General features: G+C 32.9%; 1 protein-coding gene and 1 long non-coding RNA gene across 2 annotated transcripts; one reads left to right on the top strand and one right to left on the bottom strand.

The window, feature by feature from the left end:
* Window positions 1–138: 138 nt before the first annotated feature.
* Window positions 139–6,142, top strand: LOC107012498. The gene is made up of 2 exons (XR_001456044.2): window positions 139–323; window positions 5,910–6,142. It is a non-coding gene; the product is annotated as an uncharacterized LOC107012498 (long non-coding RNA).
* On the bottom strand, window positions 2,322–5,095 carry LOC107012488 (protein DETOXIFICATION 55). Its single transcript, XM_015212356.2, has 2 exons — window positions 4,173–5,095; window positions 2,322–4,076 (listed from the first exon to the last, which is right to left on the bottom strand). Exons 1-2 carry the CDS (start codon window positions 4,212–4,214, stop codon window positions 2,631–2,633), a joined length of 1,488 nt encoding a protein of 495 aa, XP_015067842.1. The 5' UTR covers window positions 4,215–5,095; the 3' UTR covers window positions 2,322–2,630.
* Window positions 6,143–13,831: the final 7,689 nt, after the last annotated feature.

Genomic DNA, 13,831 nt, shown 5'->3' with positions numbered 1-13,831 from the left:
TATATATATGATAGTGAAATAAATATAATTATATAGTTTTTCAAGACAAATTTCCTAAATCAACCCTTATAACTTATAAGAGCCCTATGTGAAATCAATCGGAATAATTCATGTACTATTAATTTGGAGTTATCCCATAACTAAACGGCCACATAAAAATGAGCCCAGATATCTAAGCCCAATAAGAATAAATCACGGAGAAGTTGTTGACGATCTGTGATATCACGTTTTTGTAACAACGTTTCGTTTGGAAAATCTAATTTTGCTCCGACGTTAAGCTCCGTCCGGTGGAATCTCCGATTACTTATCCTCTGTGATCACCGGTAAGCTCGGTTCATCTCTCTTTCGCATTGTATTTCTTTTACGTGTTTGTCAGGAAAATTGAAATCTTTAGTTGTTATAAATTGACAGTTGAAATTGCGTTAAGTTCAAAATAGGGCTATACTCTGTCATTTTCCTTTAGTTGAACTGCTCTGATTATGAAATTTCTACAAATTCTATTTCTTCTAGCATTGACTCAATGTAGTCAGTCCCACAAAGTGGAGTCTGGCGAGATTGAGGTAGAGGGTTGTTTCTGATAAACTCTCAACTTTAAGGAAAAAACAATTCAAGGCAATCCAGAAAAAGTATAGCAAAGCATTCTGAACAGTTACTAAGGCATAATAATAAGATAATCGAGTTACAAGAAACTACAACAATACTACGACTACTGGTATGGAAAGGTAACAAGACAATGCATGGACTCTCAGTCAATACGTAAAATAAAATTGGAGTGTTTAATGAGCATATATATAGTTGTGGATGAATTTCTTCTGTTTTGGTGTGCCACATTCAGCTCCTTTTTTTCTTTTTTCTTTTAAATGGTACAAATTAGACTCAATGGATCTCCGATAATGTGTTCTATGCGTTGAGACTTACATTAACATCAAGTGCGTGATAAATAGCTAAAAATGGAAGTACCTAGCTATCTGAATGGTGAGTATTACACCAAAAATAATTTGCAAGTGAATGAAGGAAGAGAAATTAGAGATTGAAAGTTTTATCCAAATATCCCTAGTCGTTAAGGATTATTGAGAAGGATCTTTTCTTTTTTACACTTTTGAGGCACTTATGGTTGTTTGCTTTTGGGAATAGGAAGGTAAAAGAAAAGGGTCATGTAGTTAAGCGCTAATAGTATATTGGAATTGTTGCAACTCTACACAGAGAAAAGAAAATATGAAGGAGTTCAGGTATAAGGATTCAAAACAAAAACGGAAAGGCGTTTGCCTGATCAAATCTACAAAGAGGGAGGATAGAGCAGAAAGAGCATAGATCGATGTATATAGAAAGTAGCAGGTGCAGGCACACAACTTGAGTTAAATTCATTTGGAAATAATATAGCATGACAAAGGGTGAAAACGACCAAATATCACATGAATTTAGTGGTGAGTTATTGGATTCTAGACATAGCTCCTGTTGTATATGTGATATTCTGTCCCTTACAACGCAGAACTCTAGGTTACCCCATTTGTATCCTTGTAATGCCCTTGACTTAGAGACTGCAGTGGTTGTGATAACTCACTAGTTAACAAAACAGTTGTTACACCATGTTTGCTACCGAGTCAGTTACATTTCCACTTTATGTAGTTTGCCTCCCAATGTGTATAAACACTGAATTTCAGAAGCCATAAGAGGGTGTATAGGGGCTCGGCAGGGCACAATCTGTGTATTTTATATGAACGTTGTGGAAGAAGTGAAGAAAGTCTTTGACATTTGTAGTTTAATGCTCTTGCATTCTATTAGGGCAATATTATCTAATCACACCAGGGCTTTAATTTTTTTTTATTCCTGTTGGCCTCTCATTGCAGTCCCTGTTTTTTCGTATCTCTCTACTGAGTGCTCCTTTTGCATCTCAAGTTTTGGTTCCTAAGGAAAATCAATGTTAATTTGAGCTAATGTCTTATTATAGACTTTTACAATTTACAAGTACACAAAATGCTTAACTGTGTGAGAGATAATGGAGTAACGGTGAAAACGACAAAATCAATGTTATGAGCTAAATGTGTGTTGTAGTAAAAAATTGTTCCATTTATAAGATTGTTACCCTGACGATGAATATTTTTTTCTCCTAAAGTGTCTTTTAAATATTCAAATAATACTTGATAATCCAAAATTGAAGTTCATAGGGCTTTTGCTTCTTCTCTTAGAGCTTATGCCCCACAAATGCAGAGATAAAATGCCTCGTTTTCTGTCTTCACATTTTAAGGAGGGAGAGAGGGTGCATTGAATTTGAAGCATGTTGTGATGGTTAGTCTGATAACTATAATATAGACACTAGAAGCTCATGCAAATGTATATGTCATAGCTACTAAGATAACATATATTGACATCTAGAAAATGCAAACCAAAAGCCTCTTACATTTACACGTTTGGGCTATAAAACACACTTCTGCTTGCCTATACTTCTATTATCCCATCAATAATCCTGTTAGATATAAAACTAGTTGCTTTAACGTCAAATGTCCAAGGTACATGTTGCATATTCTATTACTTGAAATACTGAGAGAATGTAATGTTCTTTATTTTCTTCTTGTCTGTGCCATCTCTTCCTTTTCCTTTCCATCCATTGCATCCTTAGATTTCCTTCCTCTTCAGAAGCTAAATCGTTTGAGAAATCCATTACCCTCCTCAATTTTTGCCAGTTGATCTTCATATGGGAGTTCATTAGTTCTTCCCACTAGTTGTTTTGCCTTCAAGGATGCTCCTTCCCAATCAGTACTATAAGTGACTATTAACATTGAGATTACACATGCCACTTGAGCTGCTAGAAGCCCATAACAAAGGCCCAAAAATCCTAGCTTCCACACGAAGGCCAATATAATGGCCACTGGTGTTCCCATCAAATAGAATGAGTAAAAGTTAATACCTGCACCAACACCGGGCCTAGCACTCCCCCGAAGAACCCCACAACATGTTGTTTGTGGACAATTAGCAAGTTCACAAAGTCCAATAATGGGAAGAACGGTCGCTGTTAGCTCCAGAACTTCTCTATCTTTTGTAAAGACTCTTCCCCATGCTTCTCTCCCTATGGTGGTCAGTATGAATCCAAATGTTGAAGTCAAAAATGCCAGCCCTATGGCTATCCCTGTTGCCAAGCGGGCCTTAGCTGGTCGTCCCGCTCCAAGTTCATTCCCTACCCTACTTGAGACTGAAGCACTTAGGGCCGATGGCAATGTGTACATGAGGGATGTGGTTTGTATTACGATAGCAGATGCAGCAAGTGGAACTTCAGGTCTGTCAAGGTAGCCGGCTAGAACTGTCATGAATTCATACCACCACCACTCTAAGCAAACTGCTAAACAGCTTGGTATAGCAAGTTGAAGAAGCATTATCCATTGCTCTCCCACAGAAATGGAAGGAAGAAGTTTTACATTTTCTGCAAGGGGTTTTGACGGAGATCTGTCTTGGTCATAAGTAAAGAATATATAGCCTAAAAGGAAGAATAAGGTGACAAAGTTGGAGACAAAGGTTGAAATTGCAATTCCTTGGATACCAAGACAGAGAGTAAAAGTCAGGTAAACTGTGATAGGGAAATGCAGCATTGTTGCAAGTGAAGTACACCATAATAGAGGCCATGTTGTACCTTTACACCGTAAGTAGATGCGTAAAGGGTGAAGAAAGCTGTTAGCAATAAGATCCGGGACAGCAAATCTGCAAAATACACTTGCTACATGTATTATTTGTGAGTCTTGGTGTAGCTTAAGCATGAGAGACTCAAAATTAAACCATAAAAAAGCAATAGGTATAGATGCAGTTAATAACATAAAGATTGTCCTTTGGAGGGCAAGAGACACTAAAGTCAAGTTTCTTGATCCAAAAGCCTGGCTAGAAAGTGGTTCCATCCCCAAGGCTAGGCCAGACAATACGGAGTAACCAGTAATATTGGTGAAGCCAATGGCCAGTGCACCCCCTGCCAGCTCCAAGCTTCCCAGCCTTCCCATGCACACAACTAAAATCATGTTTTTCAAATAGGTCGCCAAGCCCATAGCAAGAATAGGAAAACCTCTGTCAAATATTTTCTTCAATTCCTCCTTGACCTAGAAATTAAGGGAGGGAAATTGTGCTTGTCAGGGTGATTAATACACATATTTCCTGTGATTTCAAATGTTTTAAAAGGATTCTGTAGTTCGTACCTCTGGTAATGTCGGGTGCTTTTGGGTCTGTTCTGCTGCCATCTTCTTTAAACTTCTTCCTCTTTCCTCTTGTTTGCTTGTTTTGGACTGTTATAGAGAGAGCTTAACTGTGTATAAATTCTTTTTCTGCATGCGCTTCTGTATCCATGCACAAATACCACCCACTCACGTGCACTTATGAAAGATATAGAGAGAGGGAGAGATATATATAGAGAGAGAGTGGGAGTGGAAGAGAGAGAAGGAGATACTGAGAGAGACTAACTTGAGTGTCCAGGAACAAGGATATTTATAGGGGATGGAGGTGGTGGTGGATTTCTGAGTTACTGGTGGTTGAAAGTTTAGAACTTGAGTTGAGCCATGTAATGAAGCACGGTGAATATTATTTACATTGACTAATAAGGTGTGCTCTCCTGGTCCAACTGTTGTGGCTACAGTTTGTCCTTTTTCCAAGTATGTAAGAACATATCCACTTCACATCAAATGTATTAATATATTCACTTCTCCTTCTTAAAGAACTATGCTTGAATATTACATTACTGACTATGTTGCTCAGACTCTTCAAAAATGCCACCAAGAGCATGTTAGATCCTCCAAAAATAGTGCATTATTGGAGGATCTGACATGGGTGTGGTAACATTTTTGGAGAGTCCGAGCAACCTAGGTTACTGATATATTCTGGCCTGAAAATTTTTTGGTATTGAATTGTAAATATGGTTCACGTATGTTTTTGTTAATGACAGTTCTTTCTTGTTATCCTTTTACCTTTGTGTTTTATGTATTACCAATTTTGCATTGTATGTTGAACTACTCAAGGGGTTCAAAACTGTACCTTGGGTTTTGGCCTTCCGTCATATGCATTGAAGGTCTGTATTTTCATTATTACTTTGGGAGGAAGCCACTAAGGAGACATTTAAATTGACTTCTCATAACCACTTAGGATCAATCTGAGTCAAATAATGGGAATTTTCTATTTGTAATGCATAGAAATAATTACTTTTCTATTTGTATAGGATGTCTTATTTAAAACAAATCTGAAGTGAACGGGGTATTATTCATAGTATTCTGATTTTCTTATTGTGAGTTGCAACCTTTAGTACATTGGAGTACAAAGTGGCCTAACTATTATTGTTACTTTTGATAATTAGAATTAGGTAATGCCTTTTCTCATGCTAATGATGGAATCTAAAACTATGTTAGTGGTGGTGGTCCCTTGATTGAGCCCTTCTCACATGCTAGTTGGTGTTTTTAGGTTAAGCAAAAACCTTCCAGCGATGTTTACATCTATGGTTATTCTAGTGTATCCAAAAGATCCCAAGGCCAAACATTATTTTAAATTGTAGCACGCCCTTTGTCTTGAAAAGTTATTACAACTGTCTTCTTTCAATTTTTATATCCTCATTTGTACATGCTTTCAATATCCCTTCCTACTTTGGTTTCCACATCTCCTGCGTATAACGAAGTCTTAAAACCTACCTCCTCTTTGGTTAGTTAGTTATTTTTGGACTCTTGTTGTGTAAGGTTGTTTTCCTCTTACTCTTTGGTGTCTTTAGTTGGGGGTACATGTGCATACTTGCTTTTGTTATTGTACCTGTCTTATGCCTTCAATCCACTATAACTTTGCCTTGTCCATAAGTGACATTTCACCTCTTATCTTTTTCAAGTCTCAGCAATTAGTAAGGAACCTGCATTTGAATTGAGAAAAAGAACAATTTACAAGCTAAGGTTTCTATCTTTCAGGTCATAATGCTCGCCGTTTCCTTTTCACTCAGGTTATTCTAGAAGAAACCTCCTTTGTCTCCATGTCTGTGTGGTAATATTGACTAAAAGTAATTAAGTCATTTGAATTGAAGGTAATGTTAAGTAATTAAGTCATTTGAACTGAAGGTAATGTTGTCACATTGTGATGAAAACATCCATGTGCAGTTTAGTTACACCTCTGGCAAATGACTACTTAATCAATATTGAATTATTGCACCTTTCTTAACAGGGTTGTCAATGCATTTCAGGCACCTAGGGATGGCAATGGGGCGGGGTGGGGGCGGGGTGGTGGTGGTGGTGGTTGAAATATGTTTTTGAAAAACAAATGTGGGGCGGGTTGTAAGGGCGTGATGCGTGTGGAGGGGGGGGAATTGAAATATGTTTTTGAAAAACTAATGCGGGGCGGGTTGTGGGTTTGTTGGCTTCTTTTATTTATTTTTACTATTTTCCTGTCGTATTTGCTCATTATTTTAATGTAATGCTTCCCTGCTAATAATTACTGAGTACTGTTGTGTTTTTTTCAGTTAAAGCTCTAATTTTTCTACTTTCTTGCTTTCATTTTTTTACCCTTATTAGGCTAATGGTTGTTGATATGAATATTTTGAAAACCTAGTTCATGATTTTTTGTGTTTGATCATTTTCTATGGGTAGGTCATACATGTCAATAGATCTATATTGAGTTTTTATCATGCAGTCGAAGTTTCTAAAGTCTATCAGGTTGTAGCTAATTAATTAATTTCTGTTAGTTTTTTTTTTCTTAATATCTCATGCTTCAATTAAACATGTTATGATCACTGTAGTTATAATAAATAATGATGTCAACTAACTAAAGTAGTTTGAACGAAAATATATGTAAAAAATCAATTAATTATGCAGGGTGGGGCGGGTTGAAAACAACAAGATTTGCTATGCAGGGTGGGATAGGTTTATGCAGGTTTTCCCCGCCTTGCCCCATCTGCCATCCCTTCACGCACCATCCCCCTCCTAATTTCACTAAGATAAGAAAAGATACTGTAATTCTTTTTGCTATCATAATAACATTTCCACAGGTACCGTCTTATAAGGTGAGTTGTGGCATTTATGCTGCAAATGTGTCCCTAAGTTTCAAGCATTGTATAATAGAAGTCAAAAAACCGACGGTGCTCTTCATATTTCCTTCCACACACAAATGGTAGATAAGATAAGAGCACTTCTGTATTTCCATCAATTTAATTTGTCCCATGACGTGGAACAAGTTGAAAGAAACTTAGCGTTTTGGTAGGAATAGATGTTAAGCACTAACCAACAAATGGGGGTCTATGTTGCTTATGTCTGAAAGTTTAAACAACTAACTCTACTGTACAAACGTTTTGACATTCGACCAATGCTTTTGTTCCTTGTCCCACAGCTGCTTTAGTTATTCTTTTCCCACTTTTGACCTGAGAAACAAAACTTGTTTATTGTTATCTAATCATAATTATTAACTAATAACCTATAGTTTATGAACTAACTGTAGATAATTAAAGTCAAAATTAACAGCAAAAAAGAGATTTTGTGGATCTTAGTGTCATAATCCATCCTCTAGGCTCTAGGACCCATTGAGCATGATATTTTCCTTACTAGATATAGCACTAATCTCTTATTAGGGTTTGTAACCGCAACTATGATTGTTATTTACAGCAAACATCATCTATTTAGAATAGGTTAGTGGAAAGAATCTCCTATTATTAGATTGCCCACATCATTTGGTCTCTTCACATGATGATGATGAAGTTGTGAAAGGCAATATCGTTATCGTCAAGCTTAAAAAGATAAATAAATTGACCATCACCATTTTGTTCGACTCTTTCTTTCTCCTGTACCAGATTCTTGCACATGAAAGGAATATCCAAACGTCTTGTAAAATTGGACTACATCATGTTACCTAATCAAAAGGTTTGACTTGAATCGTTGAAACTTTTATATTGATAGTGGAAAAATTATTTTATATTATCACTGCTATTATAGACTACTTTTTTGAACTGTGAATTTCCCACTTCATGTTCCAATCAGATTATGTTCTCCTTGTTGTGATGTAAACAGAAGCCTAAAAAAAACAGTATTTCTGGTGCGGTATCAAGTTGCTTTCCAATTATATAGCAAGATTCTTAAGACTGAGTGGCAACTAGTGCTTTACGCCAAAAAACAAAAATACCTTGAATGTGGAATCTTTACCAATTACGAAATCCAAAAGTTGGCAAAGGGGTATGTGAAGTTTTGCATTCAAATGCTACTTCGTATTTCTCTCTGTTCCTTACAAACTCTGTTTTAAAGGGGGTTTTTTTTGGGTCTCGCCCCTGGGCGGGACACTAGATGCCCCAACGCTCCCGTGTGAGGGAGGCTTACACTCTTAAGCGTTTGATTGCGTGTCCTAGGCACGTGCTCGGGATTCTCTCAACAATTCCTATCAAAATCATGTGTCAAATTCCCTAATTAGCATTGTTAATCCTCAAATTCTTTAACAAATGGATAATAGATGTTCAGTTCATCAGTAGAATATGAAGATGAGAATGACTCAAATAATGAGTCATAGTATTTCTTTCTTGCTAATTGAGCACATTGTGAGGATGATTTTCATTTAAACATCCTTCTAAATAGCTAGACAAGTCAAGTGTATCTTTTCAATTTGGGAAAAGGGTCTGATATACCCCTCAACTTTGTCATTTGGAGCTGATATACCCCTCGTTATAAAAGTGGCTCATATATGCCCTTACGGTTATACATACGGCTCACATATACCCCTGCCGTTACAAAATGGCTCATATATATCCTTCATTTAACGAAAGTTAAAAAATTAGTTTTAAATTTATATTTATTACTTGCAATTTTTTTAAAAAAATTATTTAGGGGTATATCTGATTCTTCTATCAAAGTTCAAGGTATATTTTAATTTTTTTCATATATAAATTATTTTTTGACTTTTTTTATTATAATTATTTGAGTTTCTTATTCTTATTTTGTTTCTTCCTTTCATTCCTTAGTTTAAAGAAAAAAAATTAAACTATTTTTTTTGTGTGTATTGTAATTTAATTTCGTATTCGAAGAAAAAATTTGGTCATCTATAATAAGTTTTACAAGAATATTAGTGATTATCAAAATGATAATTATAAATTAGTCATTGAAACAAAAAAAGGTTAAAAAATATATGTTTGACGAGGATTAAATTTACTCATATGGGATTATATTTTTTAGAAAAAAGTAATAAAAATTTAGATTAAAATTATTATTTTTTTATTTCCGTTAGAAGAAAAGGGTATATGTGAGTCATTTGTTTACAAGTAGGGGTATATATGAGCCACTTTCATAACAAGGGGTATATCAGCTCTAAATGACAAAGTTGAGGGATATATCAGACCCTTTTCCCTTTCAATTTTTGTTGATCTTCATGCCTTAATTCTAAATCTCTCAAAGTTATCACACTTCCATTATTCTGTAATTTGTAATCTAAAAGTAATTTTGTATTTATTAATGGAAGAGTTATGCTTTAAATTTCTAACTGATAATGATTATTGATTATTTACTTTTAAAAAGTTAATATGTATGGTGTGATAGTAATATCTTTTTTATGAAATTGGGATTCTTTAAAATGCGTAGTTTTATATTACACCCTCTGTTTGATTTTGTTTATTCTCGTCTTTTTCTCGTCATTTAGAAAAAAACGTCCCTTGTTTTTTTTTGACAATTTTTTTACATTACATGTTGAAGGCCACAAAATTTGATATCTTTAATTCAGGTATTTTTCAAAATTTCTGACAAATTTTTACATTACATGAGATTCAAATTTCAAAAGTATTTTTTAATTTCGTAAACCTCGTATAAAGCCAAAAAAGAACGAATAAATTAAAATAGATGAAGGAATACTTAATGATGTTTATATTTTAAAAACATGGTTAGATATTTTGTTAACTATTTGTATTTGATCAGAGTTACCCTTCTTCCACTACTGATTTTAAAATAAAATGCCCCTTGACACACTAAAACTTGTTCAAAAATATCCTTCTCTCGTTTATTAAATAAAAAATCTAATCCAATAGGTGTAAATAGGACATTTTTGAGTGCTGCATTTTCTATGTACTTCAAAGTTAAAACAGTGCTTACAAATAATCTACCTAATAACCTTTTAATTAGAAAATATAAAACTAAAATTGTAGTTAGAGTGCAAGTTAAGTAAAGTTCTCTTAGACAGTGGCATCATTACATTTGCTTACTTTTAATTGATTTAGACATTAGTCCAAAAAAAATGTTTATGTACTTCATCTCCTTCAGTTATGTACCCGTAGAAATGCATGTGCACTTGATGAACAATGTCCCTTGGAGACTATAAGGTACTTTGATTGATGTAATGTAACCATGATCATTTTTAGACTCTTATTTCAATTTCCCATATTATATTCAATGAAATGACACTGGGCTTCTTTTCATAGTGAGAAAAAAAAAGAAATTTCTTATCTCATTTGATTAGGAAGTAATGGGAAAATTGGATGCATGGAGCTTCCACCACCCCACTCAGGTTAGTTGAATAACCTCTAATGCAGAAATAGTGTATAATAAGTTCTTAAATTATATTCCACTTGTGCATTAGTATAAAGAGTTCAAAAATATGATAAAGTTTACAACATCAACTATGACTAAGGAGTCGCTTTATTCGAAGTATATAAGGTATAATAATTTTAAGATAAAATATAAGATTATTTTATCCTCCGCTATTTGAAAGTATTATGTAATTTTTGAATTATTTATCCCACAATTGACAAAATAAGTTATTCCATATTGGATACTAAAGACTACAAAATGGTAAAAATGATGCCACAAATATAGAGATGGCAATAGGGAAGAGTAGGGGGTGGTAACGACTACATATTTGATTTCTAAAAGGATATAAAATATATTATATGGCTGGTAAGACATAATAAAGTCAAATTCATCATCAAAGGAGGAAAAATCCAAAATAAAAATAAAAATAAAAATAAAACGTGACATGGTAGGATGGGGCAAGGCTTTGCAGGGGAGAAATTTTTTTTATGAAAGTATTGAACGCGGGGGAACAAGATAGGATGGGTCACAATCTAATCGTGTCAAAGACTTCCCTAGTTAATTATGTACTATGTTGCCCCATTACATTTCTAGGAGGTAGAGTTTATAATCTTTTTGATATATTAGTATAAAACAAAAAAGATATTAATATTTTAATAATATTATTTCTATAATGATAACTTACATCAGTTTGAATTAGTTATTGATTAAAATCAAAACTAAATCAATTTAATCAGTTTTCAAAATCGTTACAATTAAATCAAACTAAATATAATATACAACTTGGTTGTCATCTGTATTGGTTTGATTTGGTTCGGTTATTAACCATACATTTTTTTAAAAAAAAATGATTCATTCAAAGGAAGGGAAAAAGACAACAACTCATGCAAAACAAAAGATAGGTAGAATGACTAACATCATAGAACTTTCAATCACTAAATTTACTAAGAATAAAGTTTCAAAATTCAACTTGGCCTAGACGGAAGAGAAAATGACATTCTTAGTCCTACAAAAAATTATTATAGACACTCCTATATACGAAATCAATAATATAAATATTTTCATTTTGAACTTTTTTGCTTCCATCAATAAATTATTAATAAAGTGTTTTTATCTCCTTGTTTATTTAATTGTTTATGCCATGATTCAAATCTTCTTTAAGACATGAGAAGCATAAAGTGTAGCAAATTTTATCACTACATCATAGTTTAAAAATATAATTTTAAAAAAAATTCTCGGATCTATATACAACAATTTCATATATAAAATCATGACGAAAACATATGAACAAATAAGAGAAGCAGTGCAAATCAACATTTATAGATGTCATGCACAAATTCAACAAGGGATATATGCCCAAATAATAGTCATGATGCCACTCTTTACTATAATTATCTTAAATCAGTGCTTCCAGCACTATACATGCATAGTCAAATTTATATCGATTTCTAATTACACATTGATTCAATTTTCAATTTATCCAATGAAATCTGTAAAATTTATTTTGTAATTTATCATCTCTTAAATAAAAGTCGTTATCAAATTAAAAATCAACTATAAATTTAAATGACATGAAAAATAAAATAAAATATATATATATATATATATATATATATGAACAAATATTCAGCCAATATGTAGTTAGAAGTGTTAGGAAAACATAACAAAATAAAGTTTAGCCATAAAAGTTAATGCACTACAAGTGTTCCTTAATTAATCATAAGTAATCCACTTGAATATTGTTTGGAGATATGGGACCCATTGTTTCAATGGAAGAAGAAAGAGTATAAAGTAAATTCTCTTTGCCAACCATATCAGTTGCCTTCTCTGTGAAAAGATGCCAAACCAAGTGCCAAACATCAGATTTTTCACTTGTTCTGGAAGAAGGAGAAAAAAAGATTTTTCATCGAAATCAAGATAATCCGATATTAAAATTTTGTTTGGACATATAATTTGGATTTTTTAAGTTTTTTATATATACATGTATATTAACATGAAAACCTTATAATTGATGAGCTTCTCCAACTCTTTACAATTTTATTAAGTGAGCAAATTATAATTCAAAAATAAGATATAGAAATATCCTAACATGTCGAATTAGTAAATTAAATTACATTTCCTTTTATTTAGACTTTCAAAATACGTATACTTTTACAAAGATTTACTGGCCCGATAAATCAAGAAAAGTAGTTGTTCTTTTATAAATCCTCTCACATTAGTATATGACATGAGCCCTTTTTTTTACAAAGTTTAAAATTATAGGTCTTTTTATATATATAAAATATTAACTTGTGAGTTAAGTTTTATACCTAAAGAAAAATTGAAATCAAAAATTGAAATTACAAATCCTACTTCATAGAGCACTTGAAATTTGAAATTAAATATGATTTGAAGTTAAGAAATTGAAAATTTAGTAACTTGCATAAACAAATGTTGATTTAAATAAAACTTCAAATTAGGCTCGATCAAATACTTTGGTCAAACGCCTACTTTGGAAAGAGCATGTGCTCCTCTAAATCATATTCGCTACACTCAATTTATGTGATTGACACAAAATTTAAGAAAGAAATAAGTAGGGTACAACCTACAAGGTAGAAATATTATGAAAATGTAGGATAAAAGATGAAATATGATTATAAATAATAAATTAAGATAAAATGAGAATAAAATATTAAGATAACGATGTAATCACACCAAATCATCTTTTTGTCGTTACATAACGATGTTCAAACGATACAATAGAATAGAATTTAAGTAACAATCCAAATAAACATTATATCTAAACTAACAATACGATACAATACAATACAACAGGTAACAACCACCCAAACAAGGTGTAAGGTAAAATAAATATTTTTTGAGTTAAACTTTTACCAAATACAAAAATATATCATTCTTTTTGAAACCACTAACATAAAATGAATCACTTGCGGCTGTTTAAGCCTTTGCTGTGCATGTTATTTCAATGTAATTTGCTTCAAATGTTAGGCAAAAGATGATTGACCACATTGTGTTGCAATAGTGTTGGTCCTGGCATAAGGATGTGGATGTTAGAAGGTGAAGTTCAATAAAAAGAAAGAAAAAGGAGAGCCAAATTGAGAAGAACATGCTGGCAGAATCAACATGCTAAAAAGAGGGAGTGACAAGACATTGGCCAAATTTACCATCAAGAATATTTTCCATGGAAAAAAGGCACACATTTTTCACTTGTAACATGAGTTTGGATAAACTTAAGAATGCCCCTACTTTTTACTTAAAATAGGTATTACATTTTCATCCAAAAAGAAAAGGGACCATAGAACTTAGTTCAAAATGGAAATAACATTATATTAAAATATTTTCTTTCTTCT

This window comes from Solanum pennellii, chromosome 1, assembly GCF_001406875.1.
Source record: "Solanum pennellii chromosome 1, SPENNV200".
In the NCBI taxonomy this organism is placed as follows: Eukaryota; Viridiplantae; Streptophyta; class Magnoliopsida; order Solanales; family Solanaceae; genus Solanum; species Solanum pennellii.
This window is presented reverse-complemented; position numbering and strand designations above follow the sequence as displayed.

Coding starts and splice junctions, on each gene's coding strand:
- LOC107012488 (XM_015212356.2), bottom strand. CDS start 4,214: ATGGCAGCAGAACAGACCCAAAAGCACCCGACATTACCAGAG. Junction 4,077..4,172: donor AGCACCCGACATTACCAGAG/GTACGAACTACA, acceptor CTTAATTTCTAG/GTCAAGGAGGAATTGAAGAA.